The sequence below is a fragment of the Dermacentor albipictus genome, chromosome 3 (genome assembly GCF_038994185.2).
Source record: "Dermacentor albipictus isolate Rhodes 1998 colony chromosome 3, USDA_Dalb.pri_finalv2, whole genome shotgun sequence".
NCBI lineage: Eukaryota > Metazoa > Arthropoda > Arachnida > Ixodida > Ixodidae > Dermacentor > Dermacentor albipictus.
Genome location: NC_091823.1, coordinates 106,648,587 through 106,668,035, shown reverse-complemented (window position 1 = coordinate 106,668,035; position 19,449 = coordinate 106,648,587). Strand labels below are relative to the sequence as shown.

The window sequence follows — 19,449 nt, the reverse complement described above, 5'->3', positions numbered from 1 at the left end:
GAAATAATATAATTATGGGTCCTGTGAAAGCCACGTGCACCAGAATTAAGTATTCAGCCTTGGCTGTGGTTATATACGCGAGAGCGTGACCCTTCTGACATAAGTAGGGCACGTAGCGCTTAATGTTTCTTTTTTTTATTTTGTCGAAATATTGGACTGAGGAGTTCTTGGAAGAAAGCCCAAGTTCCTCGTACGAAACAAACTATAGGTCAGTATGATAACGTTAAACAACTACTTCATTGGACGAAGGGCCAACAGTAACAACAACGACAAAAAGAAGGATCCGTTGTTCGGCTGTCTTAATAGGGGTTGAAAGAAGTTTGGTAGAGTGATCGGAGATAATGGACAGCGGAGGGGCCAAGTCTGTCGCAGTTGTCAGAGTCGCAAGGAACGAATAGAGAAAGGTCTTTACTATTGCCATATTACTACTAACATGTACATAAACGGGGAAGCCTCAACGTAATTAATGTGAACAGATAGTGGCAAAAAGGAAAAAAATAGTAAACAAGAAGACCCCATTGATACTGCGGGGGCTCGGCTCACACATGCGGCAACTTGTCTTTTCATCTACTGTTACTTCCTTCCTTATTATTTCCATATTTAAATTCGACATTAAATTTTACTGCGTGCTTCATCGGGCTGCATTGTCAATTTTGTTTTTATGTTTGTAATCATCAACAAATAAAACAAAGAATTTGCAGGATGGTTACGAGTGAAACATATGAGAACGTTGTTCTATCGCAAGATAAAGCCAAGGAAAGGAAAATGCTCTGCAGTGCGACGAAAAAATAGGTGCAGTGATGAGGATTAGTAAAACTTTTGTTTTCTAATTTACAATGTTTGAAGGTGTTGACGCCTTAATTGGGTGACGCTCTTTTTTTTCGCATGTAAATACATCTAATTGAAGGGCACACGTGCGGTAGCTTCATGGCAGGAATCAGAACCTAGAAAATTGCGTGAGAAGAGCAGTCGCCACAACTTAGAGGCTTTTATTTTCGAGGAACCCATATGGTTTTCCTTTGTAGCGATGCTGCGAGTGGGTGGATGTTTCCGTTCCCTTTTATTAATTACTTCTCTCCACCTTGCGGGTTTCCGCAAAAGTATTACGTCTGTCCCATCTACCATGATGAATTCACTGTACACGCCAATGACACTACATCGTTAAGATTAATATTTGTCATGCCACTCTTTGGCCATACCTGGCCCTTGCGCCATTTAACACCACATATCATCAAAACTATTACGTCAAACAATTTTAGCGTACTAACGTTTGGAGAATAGAAACCCAGAAGTATGAGACATCTGTAGAGCAGCTAGTGGGCAGGGTACATACGATAACATAGCCCGTCGAATAGTCGGTAGCAATGGCTATCCATTTGTTAACTTTAACAGAAGCGGGAAAGCGACCAAGAAAGTCCACGCCAATAACTGTTGGCGTTCCTCCCTGTGCCACACACGGTCATTTTTTTTCAGGAACCTCTATAATTATATTTTTACAATGGCTAGCATGTCCATTTCTGATTACAGTGGCCAGAAACATTACTGCGTTCGTTATTCATAACTGAATTCCGCGGCACATTCTTTGTCTCACTTTTGTTCTTCATTCTCTAATACTCCTGCACGTCTTACGTGAAACACATGACTAAAAAGTATACTTCCTCGAACAGCGAATACGTTCAACAATTAAACTCGTGTCGGGCACAGGTACAATATTTGACGGGTTTCACACCGATCAATGCTACATAATTTCATTTCGTCCGGATCCTTACGATTGCGTCTGGTGGCACGGCGTAATCAGTGAGACTGCGGTGGGTTTCACTAGAATTTTAGCTAAAGTTGCTCGGCGCTCAACGTATGAATATTTAAAAAACATTTAAACCGGTGCAAACGCAGGCACAAGCGCTTCGCGTCTCTTAATGAGCGCCAAAATCCCATGAACGCCTCCTACTTATGCGTTGTTTTTTTTTTTCTTTCAAAATTACGTGGCGGAACTTCCTCAGCTCGACGGCTGCTCGAACGAGTCACGCGGCACTGACCAGCAGAGCACATCATTGCGGTGCGAGTAAGCCCGTGACGGGCTTTTCGAGCGTACGCTCCCTCGCTAAATCCGAAAGCCCCGCTCCCCCTTACTCATCCGGGGTGTCCTTTCCCGCGTGACACGTACGCATTTTTATCTGCCACGCGACCGACAAAGCCTCTTACGAGCGGGGCATGCGGCGCCGAAGGCAGCAGCGCCTGCACGCGATGGCGTATCCATATACATGAGCCAACCAGACGTACAGTGGGCTGAATATCTTACCGCACTCGCTCTGTCCCTTTCCCTTTCGCATCCACCGCTCATAATTTGCATTGCACTGCGCTGGGTCGCTAAGCGCGCCATCTTCGCTGACTCGCACGCGGTTTCCTTTCTCGCGAAGGGAAGATAAAAAAGAAAAAGAAAGGAGGGAATCCTCTTCTCGCCCGACTCGTTAACAAGACAGCCCTGTAGCAAAGCACGGTCGCGACGGAATATATGAGCCATCCGTATATCTATATTCCTTCATCCCCGTGCTCCCCGGCGGCCACGCGCGTGTTCGAAATTTCTCGCTTCCCCTCCGATGTCCCGCTTCGTGTGCTTCCGCCGTCGCGCTTACAGAGCTTGTTAGCTTATTACTTGCTCGCTTTGTGTTTCTTCGCGGCGGTTTTCTCTCGGCGCCCTCTCGGGCCGCTGTGTCGCGAGTGTTTAAGACATCGAAAACAGATGCCCTTTTCTTCCTCGCTGAGACCCTCCCCCCTTCCCTCACTTCCCCCGAGGTACACACGCCCCGACATCCTCCGCAACATTACGAATATTTCGGAAAAGAACAACTTGCACTCGTCTAGCGAGAAATTTTTGTGTTGTCTGGCCATCTGCTTTGATTCATTCTCTTGTTTTGGCACTTCCTAATCTGGGCCAGACGACGCACTTCATCGCTTCCTCAAAAAAAAAGAAAGAAAAAGAAGGCAAAGCAAAAGAAGCCTGTTGAAGCCTTTGTGGTCGGTAAAACATTGCCACCCCAACAAAGCAGCGGTTTCGTGACTGCTGTTGCTGATTGATTTCAATATGACTCGAGGTTTCTTGTACGAGCTAGCTGTGAGGACGAGCTCCCGCGTCTCCCGACAAAAGGGGTCGTAATGGGCTTCAGACGACGTGAAAGGAGTGTGTGTGTGTGTGTGTGTGTGTGTGTAGGGGGGGGGGGTGAGCGGGGCAAGGTAGAAGCAATGGCTGTGCAATGAGAAATTTCGGAAAGCTAGAAGATGGTCGGAAGAGACGCGTCGCCATATACACGTTTCACGATATGGTTCCTGTCGGTAAGAAGATACCGTTTGCCTTAAGTTCCTGCCACACTGCAGGGAGAGAGAACACATTCTTTTTTTTTTTTTAAGTACAGAAAATATTGCCGGCGAATAAGCAGGCGCCTACAAGCACCTCTTCATAGAGAAAAGAATCGGGGACAGGAAGTCTCTATAGGAGAAACAGAGAGAAAAAGGAATAAAAAAACATGAATAATTGTGATATTGTATTTGCAGATGAGACGAAGGTGATGGGTGTTAGAGCTTGTCATATGCTAGAGTATGTGGAATTACCACCAACCCGTACTGTCATAACTGGCGCATTAGAAACCGTGGAACACATATTGTTGGAATAGCCAGGTTACAGAGGCGAGATAACTAGCTATCTCGTTAGAGTGGGCATTGTTTCACAAGGACCACTAGATTTAGGAAGAATATTAGGTACAATTTCTTCTTCTAAAAGCAACGGCAAGTTTTAAAATTTCTTTTTATACGCATTGAAGACAACCGCACTGCGCTCAGAGCACAAACCTTTTTCTCGTTCTTTGCAGAGGATTTTGATCTAAATGTGCATATATAGTCGAACTTTTGGTTTTTTCTTTATTTTAATTGCTTATTGAGCGCGCATGTTTTTGAAGTTTCTTTTTTCTCACTCGCGCTAGAGTGGGATACCAGGTTATGCATTTTTCCATTTTTCTTTCATTTTTTTATGTTTATCAACATTTTTACGTAATTTGCATCCTTCAATGCCCTTAGGTTCTATATAAGTTCAGGATATGTAATTTTACAGATTTTTACGCGGTCGGCGCCGGCGGTGGTGGAGTTGTCTGTGAGCCTAAATTAGCGTATATATATATATATATATATATATATATATATATATATATATATATATATATATATATATTTATATATAGGTGTATGTAAAAGTCACGCCTTGCTATATAACATGCGGTATTGGCCATTTTCGCGGCGCTGCCGTGAGCGCTGCCATGCTTGATCATGTGGTGACGCGGCCATTGCTTGCCTCAACTGGCTAGCGTTGCTTTCGTGTTTACAATGGGTGTCTACGACGCCTCCGCGGCTTAGAAAACCTCTGTTTTGGGAGATGTCGTAGACGGTGACTGGGTGGACGACACGAAGTTTTGACCATAGCTTCCGAGAATCTGCAAAAGTGCCTTGGAAGCTGATTAAGCTATGCCCAAACGGCGTGAGCAGCGTATATGTTGCTTGTTTTAAAAGCGAGGCTAAATATTTATTCCAAGCTATCCAAACTTTCCGCTAACGTATTGAATCAGGATTAGTGTGCTCTGCTCTTCGTTCTTTATTTCGCAAAAATTTGGAAGCAGCGGGTTGTCACATTTGCGACTAAATTTTCTTGGTGCAGTCACTCTCTGATTATTTGTGCCTAATCCCTCGCGGGCGGGCTCAGTTCCGACATATTTTTTCTTGCTGCGCGCAAGGCTTGAAACGTAGCTGTTTTGTAGTTTGTAATACTATGTAGCAAAGATGATGCTTTGAAATGCCCGGGGTAGTTGGAGAAGTATGGGAGAGGCCTTTGCTCTGCAGTGGGCGTAAGCAGGCTGATGATGATGATGTAGTAAAGATGTATAATTGCTAATAACTCGCTTACTCTTGTGTACCGTCACGAAACTTTCAGCTTCGACCATTCGGGTGCTGTCGGTGTAGTCCATCATTTATCGTGCGTATATGGTGCGCATATATTGAAGTGTGCGCCCATTCCCTTATGAACACGTTGGCGATAGAGTGGGCGTAAGATCCCGTGCCAGTTGCAGTAGATGTGTATGAATGCTGTGCTTGAAACGTACTGTAAAGGGACAGGAAGCGGCGCTACTCCCTCTGTCATTGTTTAAGGACGGGTGGTCACTATTGCCGACGTTCCGGGGCTGAAGAACATTCTTTGAAGGTTAACGCTACAACGCTGGCGAATGAGCAAATTTCTGTATCAGCGAAGAAAGTCGTACATCTCGACGTGCCGGTAACAAGTATGGACAGTTGAAGCAACGGTACGCGAACTCGGCTACACAGATTAGTTCCATTCCTTTATATACCAGTCACTGCGATACACTTCAGCATCTTATATTTGAGTGTCCCACTTTCAGTACGCAGCGCATGTCGCTAGTGAGGGACTATCATCTCCTTGGCCTGCGGTGTATGACACTCGACGAATGTTTGTACCCCATTGGTTGTGCGTCTAAACGTAATCAGGCTAATCGCACTCTACTTACTTTTTTTAGAGGTAACTAACATAGGCTCACGTTTGTAGCTTCGAAACTATTCTGTTCAACATTCTGTAACAGCGTGGCCTTCAGTGACCGGCCCTACTCCGTTTGAACTGTTTGTGCTGTGTTCTACTTCCTTCTTTAGATTTGTCCTGTTGCTCTTCCTTTCCTCTTTTCTCCCTTCCTTCCTATCTTCCATTTCTGTGTTGCTGTCACCTCCCTTCTGAAGAGTAGGCCGGCGTTGTGCCCCTTCCGGTGGCAATTGCGAGCCTGCTCCTTGCTTTCCCTTTCCTTTTAACTATATATATGTGTTCAAAACAAACAACAAACAACAGCCAGCTTCTGCACATGTTTTGAATCCACATTATTCAATCCGGCATGATTGGAGCACAGTGCGTCAGCAAAAACGCAGTTGCATTTCAGAAAGTCGCATCGCACAGAAGCAAGGCGGAAGCGGTAATGGTTTCGTAATCGTGCGCTGTCACCCAGGCGACGTGCAGCGCGTCGCCGAAAGCGCCATCTCCTTTCCCTAGAACAAGCCGCTCCGTGAGAAGGGGCAGAAAGCGGGCTGTGTTGCCACACCATTCTATCACTTAAATAGCGCACTCCTTGTCATACATTCTTGACATAGTTATTTCTCGGAATCTTCAGAATGACAGCCCACAACCAAATGTATGTCATTAAACAAAGCACTGACAGCGCATACCTTTTATGTTACATATTCTCAAACTGAAATATTGAAAATGCGAAAAAAAGAACAGAAACCTGAAAATGATGTAATTTAATTGGCGCAGTTGTGCACCATCTCCGGTATCGGCCTACGCAGGAGGCTACGTTTCTATGAGAAGTGCGCCGTTTCAGAATCAGGCGGCGTTTCTATCAGAAGTGCGAAGTTTCTATCAGAAAAAGCTCCCGTTCCCGCATAGCCTTCGCCGCCAGCGTTTCCCGGTAAACATCACGCTTACACAGGCTGCCAGCGTTTCCTGGTAAACATCACGGTTACATAAGCTGCATTTTCCGGGAAGCGTGAGAAGCAGTCAGAGATCTTTGAATTCTATCGCGTTCCACTCTTGAAGACGAAGCTTCAGCGTCCTCCAAGTTTTTTTGTTTGTTTGTTTTCTTTTTCAAAACTTTGCGTATTCCCAATCAACTTGTTTTCTGTTATATTTGTTCTACATTTATATGACCATTGTGTCAGTATCATGATATTGCGTTATTTTACTGCCACATAGTGATTCCTCTCACCACCTAAACTTGACCAGATATCCCAGCACCGTCTTTGGCTGTTGTGCCTCCTTTTGTATTTCAATTCCATCAAAACTTGTAACCATTTTGCGTAGCAATAAATTTTAAATTATAGAAAATTATAGAGCGAAGTAACGCAATGCTTGTATTCCCACCCTCTCCACCGGATTCTGTATCTACATTTAATCTAATCTCATCGCTCAGTTTGCAAGAATGAGTCAAACGCCGCTTTTGCACACGGTATACGCATATCTTTAGCAACAAGATATGGACTGATGTTCCTATTTGTTCCCATTTTTATTCTTCTACAGATTTCTTTCGCGAGATCCAGTGCTAACGGGATTATACTGTCTCTCTAAACGTGCGCCGCCTCAGACAGTATTGTGCAAGAATTTTTTTCTACAGATTCTATTCTTTTCTCCATCATCCATCTCAACGAGTGGCTGATACTTGCGATAACGTAGTCATGGGCGTGGCCAACGTAGACGTATCTAATGACGAACGAAAAGAGTGGAAAGTGAAAAGAACCGTTGCATACTAGGGCCCCCGCTCTAAAATAGTGACATTAGCAGTAATTTCCACGCATTGAACCGAATATGTGTGACATTAAATATTTATTTATTTATTCATTTGCATTCTACTGGGCATTTGAAAAGTAACTGTACATCGGAAATTGTGGTCTTAAACTTTGAAGTTATACTAGCGGCAGTGCAGCGAACCACTACAGGAGATGCTGAAAATGTCCGCCACTAGCTTGAAAACATGTGTTTGCGCATCACGCTGCTCATGCACTCAAACACTCGACCGAAGGTAGCTGGGGTTACCTGTGCAACTTTCTGGGCAATGGCTAGCTGTAGCACATGCAACGCATGGGGATTCTCCCTGCGCACTCGTCCTTTGATTGCACCCCACTAGCGTTGTCAGACGAACTAGAGCTATACTGTGCTGTTATAATCGCACGTGAAACTGCGATGCAATCCGCAATCGTCATAATATTTCAGTTCATCTACTCACTGCACAGTTACTTTTCAAACACCTTGCACGAGTTACTTAAATATGTAATAACAATAGCAAATGAATCGCTATTTGACTTGCGCAGGACAAAATAGTTGGATGCATGTGTATACTGCGGGAAACTTGAGGCACTAATATCCAGAAACGTTGCTAACCAAAGCTTTCCTCAGAACAAAGATGATTTGAGTATTCAACATGGGGCGTATAAAGAAAAAGAAATATTTCTCTGAAGCTGTTTTAGGAACGAATTACGTACACTTGTGGTCACTGGGCGTATTATAATTTCAGCCGGTCCATAGCAAAAACCGCCCTCTTAGAACGAAAATACTGGTGAATAGTGCGCTATAACTACTTGAACAGGCGGATAAGTTCTGCTGGTATCCGCTATGCGGCGGGTATTTTTATGCTGGAGGAAGTGTTCATCTACCCGAAAGCAGTGCGTAACCTACAATCCAAATACACACGGATTTTTTTTCGAAAGAAGTCTTTTGCCTCCCAGTGGCCTAACCCGCTACCAACACCTTCCCTCGGCAGTTGCTCTACAAATTACGCTAACCGAGAATCCAGAACTAGAAGTGCAAAATCATATTGACAGCTCAAAGTGGGGGCAAGAATTATTTCATTTTAAATAAGTGTTCTCACGACCTGCTTGCAGTGTGCAAGGCCTTTGGCTGCCAGACATACTTTGACAGAAATGTTATCAATTCTTGATAACAGTTTGCGCAATAGCTGAGTTTGCGCAATAGCTAGTGGCGCACGGAGCGCGTAGACGTTATATAGTATTAGAAAAGTGCATCGTGTGGCGCAAGAAATGAAGAGTGCTTTATTTTTTCAATACAGGAAACGCTGTTATACAACTAAAACTCGCACAAAATACCTTGGTACGAGGCAAAGACTCTTTACCCATTAAACTATGATCGTAGTTGTGGCTATTTGTGACTGGTAAGTGCATCAAGTTGAGGGACAGCGGGCCGCTTTTAAAGTGGAATTCGTTTTTTCCCATTCCAACGTGCCGCCGAGCGCGGAGTGAATCACCTGTTTCTCACTGAGCGGTAACGTCAGTCTGTCAGGTTCAGGAAACCGATACAGTAGCCACTGAATTTCCTTGCTTTAAAAGCGAATTCAACTGTCATAAAGATGAAAAGACATGCTAACCAATTTAGAAAAGCTGAAGCACAATAAAAAAAGAACAACCAGGAATAAGGCAGCAGCAGGTCACGCTTACTAAAACCTTGGTTGGCTCCCTACCCGCCGTGGTAGCTCAGGGGCTATGGTGTTGGGCTGCTGAGCACGAGGTCGCGGGATCGAATCCCGGCCACGGCGGCTGCATTTCGATGGGGGCGAAATGCGAAAACACCCGTGTGCTTAGATTTAGGTGCACGTTAAAGAACCCCAGGTGGTCAAAATTTCCGGAGTCCTCCACTACGGCGTGCCTCATAATCAGAAAGTGGTTTTGGCACGTAAAACCCCAAATATTATTATTATATTGGTTGAATCCCTGATGTCGTAGTTCTTGTAGCACAAAATTCAAGTTCATTCACGTTAATTAGCGATACGAGACACGATAACTGATTCGAAGGAGACCGGAAACGCGCAACCAAGAGCTGAATATTACAGCTCTTACAGCGCGTGATCAAGAAAGTCTATCTGGAACGCTTACAACGGGCTGAAATGTCATTGATACAATCGTTATTTTGCTTTCTGATGAAGTATGCGTGAAAACGTTAACCTGCCACGAGACACTCGCGGGCTCACCCCTCCATCCACCCAGGCACAAATAAATACTTATCTAATACGTGTGCGAGCCATCACTGATGAAGTTTTGGAACGCAGCCAGAATCACCCGTAATATTGAAGACCTGCTGGTGCATATAAAATCCTGCACCAGTTAAGTCACAGAAGAAAAAAAAAACAATTTAAGGGCACATACATTTGGACAGACGTGAGCTCCTAGCATTCCCTACTTCTTATTCTTCCGCCAGGAATAGGCGGCAAGCGTGCGTTTTTCGTTTTTTAATTCCATTTTTTTGCACTAGTAAGACTTCTTAGCATTGCTAGAAGGGTACGGGGCAAATCGAGGCAAAACATTTTTTTAGGTAGCTCCCAAATGCGAGAGAGAACGAATACGCGGTAAACAACAGAGGCGGGACGCCTTCGCTGGCTGCGAGCCGCTGCCTGTCTTCTGCACGAATAGCGCGCCACACGCTGACGCACAGAATGTACAGCGAAATCCAAAAGCATTCACGCCTGATCTTATTTTCATATTTTTTTGTATTTTTCCCTCCATATGTCTTTCTTTCTCGAACGTAGTCATATGCGCTTCCACGGCTTCCCTATTTATTCGTTTCTGTAAATGTGCACAGCCTGGCTCTCGCGAAACGTGCTTCTGGCGGGCGGTTTGTTGGTCTCGCCGCTTCCGGCGGCTTAGCTCGTTTCCTCGCGCCTTCGCTTTACGGGAATCACATTTGCGTGCGAAAGACCAGCGCGCGTAAATGTGCGTTACGGATGGCGGCGAGAATCCAACTGACGTTGGCCTTTTATTCGGTCCTCCTTCTTCTCTTACCTTCTCTTCACACTTCCCTAGAGGCTGCAAAACGTCTTTTTTTTTTTTTTCGCGAAGGACCCTTTTTTTGTAAGCGGCTGCGAAATGCTTGGGCACGAATGGCACCTGCGGGACGTTATGCATACGTTCTCGCATATGCAATTCTCGTGTCCGTACTTTGGTTTTTGTTTCGCCGCTTTAACTTTGGCTGTTTACATCTTCTTTTTTGTTGTTTCTGTACGTAGGGAAGCAATAAGAGCGCCGTCATTCTTTCCTTTATTGCACCTCGTTGCAAAGGACATTATTTCTGCCTTTGTGCGAAGTGTCATTGCCAAGTGTTTCTGCTGGTTCTTCTTTTTACACTCCCAAATTGCACTTAAGTACTTGTGTTTTATGCACAAATCTTAGGCGGAAGCTTTAGCTCGGAGGCTCCTGCCTGATAACATGAGAAAAGATAAATCATTTTTTTCTCGGCAACCACTGCACCAAATTTAATGAAGTTTGTTGCTATTGAAAGAAACAGTTAGAATCTAGTGGCTGTTGAAAAAGAATATCTTTTTCTAGACCGTCAATATATTAACAATTGTTGTTGAAAACTGCGAAATTTAGAAAACCCAAACTAACAAGTTTACAACTCCGTATTTCAGCAATAAAAAAGGCTATCATGAATTTGTACACGGCTTCTAATAGTAAATTTAAAGCGTACAGAATTAATGCACTTTACATAGCTCTCAAGCACACCATTAGTATGTCAGTAGGACCTTTGCGAAACATTTTCAAACTCTCTATTTCACGTAAAGTGTAAATTTATAACAAATTTGCTAGCTTTCAATGCTCCGATGCAGTGAACGAAACAGCGATATCTGTTCTTGGGGCAGAGCTGCGGATTTGTGATTTGCGCACCTTTATATTTTTCCAACTTTATACATTTTTGGGAATTTCCGTCACCAGTTCAAAGCAAGTAAATCGAAATTCCGCTTCCAGCAGTCACTAGAATTTAACTCTCTCCCTCAAATGTAACAAATGTCATTAAAATCAGCCGAGGGGTTGTCTCAGAAAAAATATTTTTGGCGTGTACATGTATTTTAAATGGCGGCGTCCGAGTTGGGACGAAGCTAGAGCTTCCGCTTAAGTGTAAGTGGTTGCGTTTCTTGCGCGAATGCTTACATGAAGCGCCCGCAAATAGGCAGTGGCAAGCAGTATGGTACAAACTTCAGAGTATCCGCTTTACCTCTTCTTTTGGTGTATGTGATGAGTGCAAACAGGGGTATAACACTTCCCAGCCCAATAATCCCCAGCACAGTCACGCACGCATTCATGAGACTCGGAAGAGTGCATTTTCAAGCAAAATGTTCGGGAGTTGAAGGTCAGCCCGGCGGATGCCGGAGTCGTGCTAATCCGCACGTCTGGGCCGGCAGATCAGGTATCATGCCATAGTTAATAAGCAGATCACTTACAAGAACTCCATGTAATTTTGCTGTACAGCTTCTAGGACTAAGTGATAGACTGGCGAGGAGCGTTGTTAACTTTTTTTTAGCAAATTATATCACGCGCCACTGAGCAAAAGTTCCAAAAGCTCGATCATTGATACTCACGAAAAAGAAAAGTTATTGCGTTACATGGGAGCTGAAGAGAAAATTATGGAGGAGAAATACTTTTCTTTTTTTTCGGGGAATGAGAGAGTAGTGTCCCACAGCGACTACGGAGTCGCTTATAACGCTTCGCTTGTTAGTGCCTTCGCTCGTAAACGTTTCAATCCTTACATTTTGCACGTTTACAAGCCTTCTCAGAAACAATAATAGCGAAGCAAACTGCAATTACCGAGAAAAAGTTCAGGCACACACGTGTCAGGCGCTTCTATTTATTTTGCACGTCCATTTGTGCCATCTAGGTAGCCTGTGAAACTTCTGTGCTCATTAGATGGCGCCGTAGTCTTATGCTTTCCTTCAAGGAACGAAACGGACAGAATAGACATAAAGCTTAAACGCTGAAGCTTAGCCAAGATAGATAATAACTGAGCTCTAGTTAGGAAAGTTAACTCAAACATGCTTAGGAATCTCCTCTCAAGCATGCGAACGATGGTATGCAGAAAGGTGCAGTTAACTGATGGTGTAAAAGGAAAACATTTAAGGCACTATGTGTGGAGTGAGTCAGTTCTCATTGTCTGCAACTTACTTTCACCAGTGCCCCCTTAAGGTGCATTGTGGTAATTTAAGTGTCCAGATGGTGGCTCTTACTAAGCGCGTGGCCACTTTCGAAATGGCTTTTTGTAATAGCTTCCTAAATGCCATACTAATTTTCCGAAACATCTTAATCAAAGAGTAATAAGAAACCGAAGTCAATTTAGCTGAAAGGCTTCGTCATTAGGATGTGCATCTTGGTCTAGCTGTAATATTTCTGCCCGACTTGCAGCAGTAAGGGTAGAAATACGTTGTTTTTACTGACCGTTATTTGTGACAGGAGCCATAAGAGCAGGGTTTTTAGCTTTAATTTACGGCTTGCGGATTTCAGAGAAATGTGTTGAGAAGGGCACCCTCGTAATTTTCAGTTCTTGAAGAAAGTAAGGTGAAATGTTTTTGCACCTCGTTCTGGAGCCACCTCACGGCCACAGGATCGCCGACAACGCAAGATCACGTCCTCCCTTGTAGCATCAATTTCTGTTTCAACAGCCATAAGACCTTGTTTCTTGACCTGATTATCCTTGAAATCCACACTCTAGATAGCTCTGGTCATAAAGAACCAGCTTTGAAGAAGTCTTGCGGGAGACAACCGTTTCCGGCGTCTCCCGGATTGGGGCTTTAAATGGTTTTGATTCTAGCCACAGAAAGCCTGCACTGAGATAGGGATTTTCGCCAGGCTGGACCACAACGCGAATTAGTGCTCAACCCACGAAGCACCCACGATCTCAGTTTAAGTGACACATTCCAGTTAAAGAACAACTGGCCGCAATATTTCCAGATCAGCACTGGGTGATAATTTTTGCTCGTACGTTCAACGACGTGTAAGTCCTGTTTGATTTCTACTGTGCAATGGCCCGAGACAAAATATAGTACAGACTACAAGGCTGCCAGCAGCAAGGGGAGCCAATTTCATTCTAGGCTCCCCGAGTCGACCGTGCTGCACCGATTACCTTGCATTAACTTTTGCTTTCCGTCTGCTGTTATAACTTTTCTTTCAATGCGTTGCTGTTCGGCTTAGTTTCGGAAATACCCATTTCCGAATCTGATTGTTTCTCAGTAATGTGTTCGGTTTCCAGGCTCCCTCTGCTGAAAGGCATCACATCCATTGTAGACGTTCACTAGAATAGAAAGACATGCCTTTACAGTGTTAGCAGGAAAGCGCTATGACTTAATGTTCTCTGCTGGAAACTCCTCGCGAAATTGCCAAGCCTGCGTTTCGTTTTCTTTCGCTTTCCTTTTATGATGGCTTAAGGCCATGGTTTGTACGTTTCCTTCTTTATTTTTGCTGCCCTCATAGAAGAAGTTGTCGATCTCTCAACTATTACTTTTTCATCTGGAAAGTACAATTCTTGTTCCGCCGATCGATGCATAGGAGGTAACGTGCTGCACTGGTCGCTTCAGATGGACTTGCATCGGTACAAATCTAGTGTCCTTTGTCCAAAGACAGGGTATTGCTTCTGTCCATGCATCACTGGAGGAGAGCACCACTATCGCTTGCTGAGAGAATGAACATTGCTACAATATACGATTTTCATAAAAATCAGAGGATGAAAATGATTTTGTGTGCTATTCAGCTCAGATATTCCATATGAGGGGTTTAACCATTGGTTCGAGCAAGGCGGCCAACCACGGCAATGACAATTAAACGTCATGCTTTGACAGGCACAAAAATCACGAGGCAAGTACCATGTGTGGATTCTGTAACTGAGCTCACGTAGTAATTTAGGTTGGCATTTCAGCAGGGACAATTTTCTTTCTTTGTAATATTCAGGTTTGCGAAATTGAATATGCTTGTTCGAGAGTTCTCCTGAGTGGTCCTTGCAAAATAATAAAAGTGGTTATGCAGTTATTCAGCTGTTATGATTTCATTCCGTTTCCTAAGGATGGGTTCCGGAGTTTAAATTAGTGCAACGCTACTGATTGCTTTATTTTTGGTGCACATAGTTTTCACTTCAACGAGGACACAAAGGAGGATGTATACGTTTTCTTTCGATCTGTTATGACTTCATGATGCTAAACCAACTGGTCCAGTATTTCACTTTACTGAGTGTAGCAGCTAACGAACAAGTGCCAAGAAGTTTCTGATCCGCTACGATAAGGCGCCACATGACAGTGACTAAGTCCTTAGCGTCCTTGCCTTTTCTCTATATTAGTCTCTTCCCTCTTTTTTGTTGTGGGCACTTTCTATTAGTGTATCTATCTGCTTATTCAAGGAAGAGGACAGCCACGCGCCATTGGGCTTGCCCGTAGTATGCTGGCTGTTGTCTAGAACCCATGACGCTGACCCACAGTCTCGACGCCAACTACTGTTGTCAAAGACTACAGCTCCTTTGTCTTCACTGCTGCGCTAAACACAGCCGCAAATCATTAAAAACAGCACAAATATTGTCACACTCATCTTTAGAATATTTTTACATATCTGAAAATTCTGACGCCATGTGGTCACCTAGCATTGCCACACGAGCCTGCTGAGCAGGTTAGGATGAGGCGTCACCTATAGGCGGCACCACCCTATGCGTTGTATCTGATGCTCCGGCTCATCAAATCATGATTTTTGTTAACTACCGGGGAAAAGGCAGCACATATATTTGTTGCTTGGTCCCAATGTGGCCTTTGACGGGAAGAATTGAACTCTTCATTGAGGCCAATTTAGCCCAATGCACTTACTGAAGATACCTCACTGGACCTTCGGCCGGAACTTAAGTGCTCCTTCAATTTTTGAGCTACACAGGACTAAGCCGACGGCTTTGAGCGGGTCCTGGGGACCCGATTATTTAACGCGCATCCTTGTGCCTGTTCTCGTCGTCGCGTCTTATGAGCCTCATTTGCTTTTCTTCCCCATCCCTCTGAGCAGAATAACAGGTCAATCTCTCATCGGGTCAACCTCTCTCGGTTTATTCAACTAAATTACCTGTGTTTGTTTCTGGAGTGTTTGAGGTTACTAAATGACACGTTTTCGTGGCACAAAACTTAAAGGCGCGACGCGCAGGCCACCCTTGCGATACAACGCACTCAGTGTGTCACCACAATTGGATGGTGCAAGCAGTACTCACGGCAGATCTCGTCCGTGGTGTCCCCGCAGTCATCGTACCCGTCGCAGTGCCAGGACTTGGGAATACAGCGCCCGTTATCGCATTCAAATTCATCATGGGTGCAGTTGCGGGGCGCTGTATTGGAAAAAGAAAAGATGCGTGCACCGTTTCTGTCAACTTCGCCGCTTGTACACACGTGGTCAGTCATTAGAAACAGTTTAAGGAACCAGTGTTCGGTATAATCTTCGCCAATGTTTCATATAGCGGAAATAGCCGCGTCCCTCAATTCGCGAGCTTCTCAACAAAAATAAATAATATCGGGGCTTTTCGTAGCGCTGACTTACTATGCCTGATTGTTTGTCATAGTAAAGCAATCGTGTCACTTGATGACTTAAAAAGCAAAGAAAAACTAGCAGAGTAAGTTCCTGATAAGTAGTCTTTGCTAGGTGTGCACAATAAGTACAACTGAACGCAATTGCGACAATTTCGATAAAATATGGTGAAATAAGTTATGCGAAGCATTTATTACTTGAGGTGATCTCGTCAAGACATCTGCTCCGACGAGAACACATCCTTAAATAAACAGCTATAGTCCACGACTCCAGACGGATGCCGCGAACCTCAGCTAGCAAGACGTCCCATAACGTTACGCAATACCTGCCCCTTAAAGAGACAGTATTTAACCGAGGTTGGCTGAAGGGCTCATTGATTCCATGTTTTCGCAGCAAAAAATTGGAATGAACTATTAGCGAGAAGAACGGAGAAACGCTCGTGTACTTAGATTTAGGTTCAGGTTAAAGAAGTCCCAGGTGTGATAAATTATTCCGGAGTCCCCCACTATGGCATGCCTCATAATGAGATCGTGCATTTGATATGTAGAACTCAAGGATTTAAATATTAACTCACCGCAGTCGGCCTCATCGCTGCCATCGGTGCAGTCCTTGTTGCTGTCACACCATTGCGGCTTAGGTATGCAGCGGCCGTTTTGGCACATGGCCTCTTCCGGTTGACAGATGGGTGCTGCATAGGAAGTCACGTGTCACAAATAGTGCGCAACACAGCAGTCATTAGCTCGCCAAATCTCGCACCCCAGTATATCCAGGCGCAAATAAATATTATATGCATAGATTTATATGCGATTGCATGTAGTCAGCAGTGTTATATAAGACCGGATTAATCATGATGAAAAGTTGAAGCAAGGTCAATTTCAGTTGACATCTAAGTAATATTTGCGCTATGAATCTACGTAGGTATTTGTCGTTATGTGATACCCAGTGAACCAAGTTGGCGTCAAATGTGGTAATTCAAAAGCGGCACATGCTCAGTGGTGCCAGCGGTACATGCCCAAGTTGACATCAAATAGTTTCGTTGACGGGCCGCGCAAACCCAGCGCGGCGCTGAATCTCCTCCGAACGGTCTTTTAAACACATGGGGTGCGACATGATAGCTTGACGCAGTGCGCGCTTGAACGTCGGGGTGCTATGGCCGGCCGAGAAGTCCAGTCACAACGCAGAACCTTGCTATCGCAGCCAATGCTTCGTCCTTCGGGCGAAGCTGCAAGTTTTCAGGCGCAAGAGTAACTGTCCAGCTCTTTAAATGGGCGGTGTCCATCTGTAGCCGCGAAGCAAACGAACGAGGAAGGTACCTGGAGGTCATGAAAATGCCGCCTAAAGGAAGGTACTATGCCAAGGAGCACAATTTTAGTAATGCGCCTAGAGCGTTACTCTAGGTGGCAAAATAAATGAAAGTGATGCCACCTAGAGGAAAGTGTTGGTAGCGTTGAGTGAAGGCGGGAAGGACAAACGAGGCGAAGCGCCGCGGAGGAAGAAGGTAGGCAGAAGCGCGCTAGGTTGACCTCCTCTGGCAGTTGTTACAGGTATTTTTTGCGATACTGACGAACTGAGATAACATAGTCCTAGCGCGCTCTACGCTGTGTGTGCGAGGGAAAGCGTCCGACGGTGACCTGACGATGGCGGCTCGATCCCGCGTGCGCAAGGGAGCAAACGTCCCGTATTCCATCGCGTACATCCCACTGGGGGAGTAGAGGGAGAGGGTGCGTTGTACTTTGGCCGCGTGCGGTCGCACGGGCGTTATCTCGAAAACGATCAGCTTCGGGGGCACAGTCTAGGTGGGCCGACGGCTCGTAGTTTTGCGTGCGCTGCCTTCTCATTCATCAGTTCGAATTGAGACGTCACTTCGCTCGCTGCTGCTGCCGCGATTCCTCACAGTCAGCGTTTTGACCGCGTGTTCGCGCGGTCATCGAGTGTGAAGTGTTCATGTTTGCCTGTGTGAGCTGAAACCATGTAAATAATTTAGTTAGTAAGCGAATGTTTACAAGGGGGCGTTCAACTTTGGCGGTTGCTGTGTATGGCGCCGTCGCGCGAGCCTTTGCTTGAAAACGATATGTGATGGGGATAGTGTAGGCGTTTAGGCGCACGGAGGCGCGATAGCGTCTTGTGCGCTATAGCACCTATACGATCAAGGCAGAAAGCTGGGTTAGTTGGTGTGTCATCATTAATCAAAAGAGTAGCGCATATAACAGGGACCCAGACAGAGAAGACGACAGGACGAGCGCTCGTCCTGTCGTCTTCTCTGTCTGGGTCCCTGTTATATGCGCTACTCTTTTGGTTAATGATGACACTTAGCACTCGTCCTGTCGTGTTCTCTGTCTGGGTCCCTGTTATATGCGCTAGTCTTTTGATTAATAATGATCACCTATACGCCTGCGCGACACCATCGTTAGTGAAACGTTACTGTATTTTTTTCTTTTGCAGCCGCATGCACAGGTCGTCCCTTACATATCTGCAGACTTTCTAACCCTTAGGACGCCACGTGCGTTACCCATACCATGACAGCACCGAGGTGGCGAAACCGAAAGCGACAACGCGCCTCGAGTGTCCATAAAAATGCTATCGCAATAAAGCCTGCAAATGAGAGGTTCCAGTCAGTCAAAATGTGCCTTTAATTCATGTTATACACAGTGTGCGTATGCAACTCTATGGGAGCTACGCAAGTCGTTTGTCACACGCTTTTGTCAATTTGTCACTCTGTGCGTTCCCTCTTTGATACGCTGCACGCCAATGGCGCTCGATCGCGCAGGAATGCATGGTAGGCTGCCGCGACGCGCTGCACATAAAAATACCCTAGAATGAAAACAACAAAATGCGAATTTAACTAATGCAGTGTATTATCAACCGTGCAAATACAGTGTTGGTTCCTTCTCAAGGATAATACTCCCCTTAATACTGAATCTAAATAAACGACAGTTTCCACTAATTGGTGGCCATTATTGGTGCGAATGCAGGCAGTGCAGAAACTCTAGGAATACTCAAGGGTATCCTCTACAGCGTAGCACGTGGTAGAGCGGACAGTATGAAACAAAGTATAGTCCTCGCTATTGATGCGAAAGCGTCAAACGGCCCATTGAGCGAATGAGCCGATGTCTGTCGTCTGTACGAACAAAATGGCACCTAATTTCCCATTGGCTGCGACGCCACGTCATGGCCGCGCCTCGACAGAGCACGGGCGAAAGGCAAGACCTCTGCCGCGCTAGCGCACCTGACGTTGCGTAAGAGGAAAGGGAATCGACGCGACGCCACGTCACTCTCGCTCGCGTTCTCAGAAGCCTGTATTACCCGCGCAAGCTCTCGCCTGCGTTCTAAATGTGCCTCGGTAAGGCCAAATGAAAACGCGCCAAGCGTTTTAAAGCACTCGATATCTCGCGAGGACTTCATAACTCGAAGGACCGCTTAGCTGCGTTCAATTGCACATTAATATTTTCGCATTCGCAACTCATAAGACGTGCTTAGGCGTCCTCGGATTCTTTTGTCACAAGTGAAAACTTGGTTTTCAGTGTACAGGTGAAGCTGATATGGTGTCAT

General features: G+C 45.1%; 1 protein-coding gene across 1 annotated transcript in view; it reads right to left on the bottom strand.

The window, feature by feature from the left end:
* LOC135904890 (low-density lipoprotein receptor-related protein 4-like) overlaps nt 1–19,449 on the bottom strand; it is a 216,091-nt gene that overhangs the window by 77,217 nt on the left and 119,425 nt on the right. Inside the window, exon 3 of the mRNA XM_070535911.1 lies at nt 15,590–15,703. Within this exon, the coding sequence (XP_070392012.1) occupies nt 15,590–15,703 (114 nt within the window). The remainder of the gene's footprint in view (nt 1–15,589; nt 15,704–19,449) is intronic.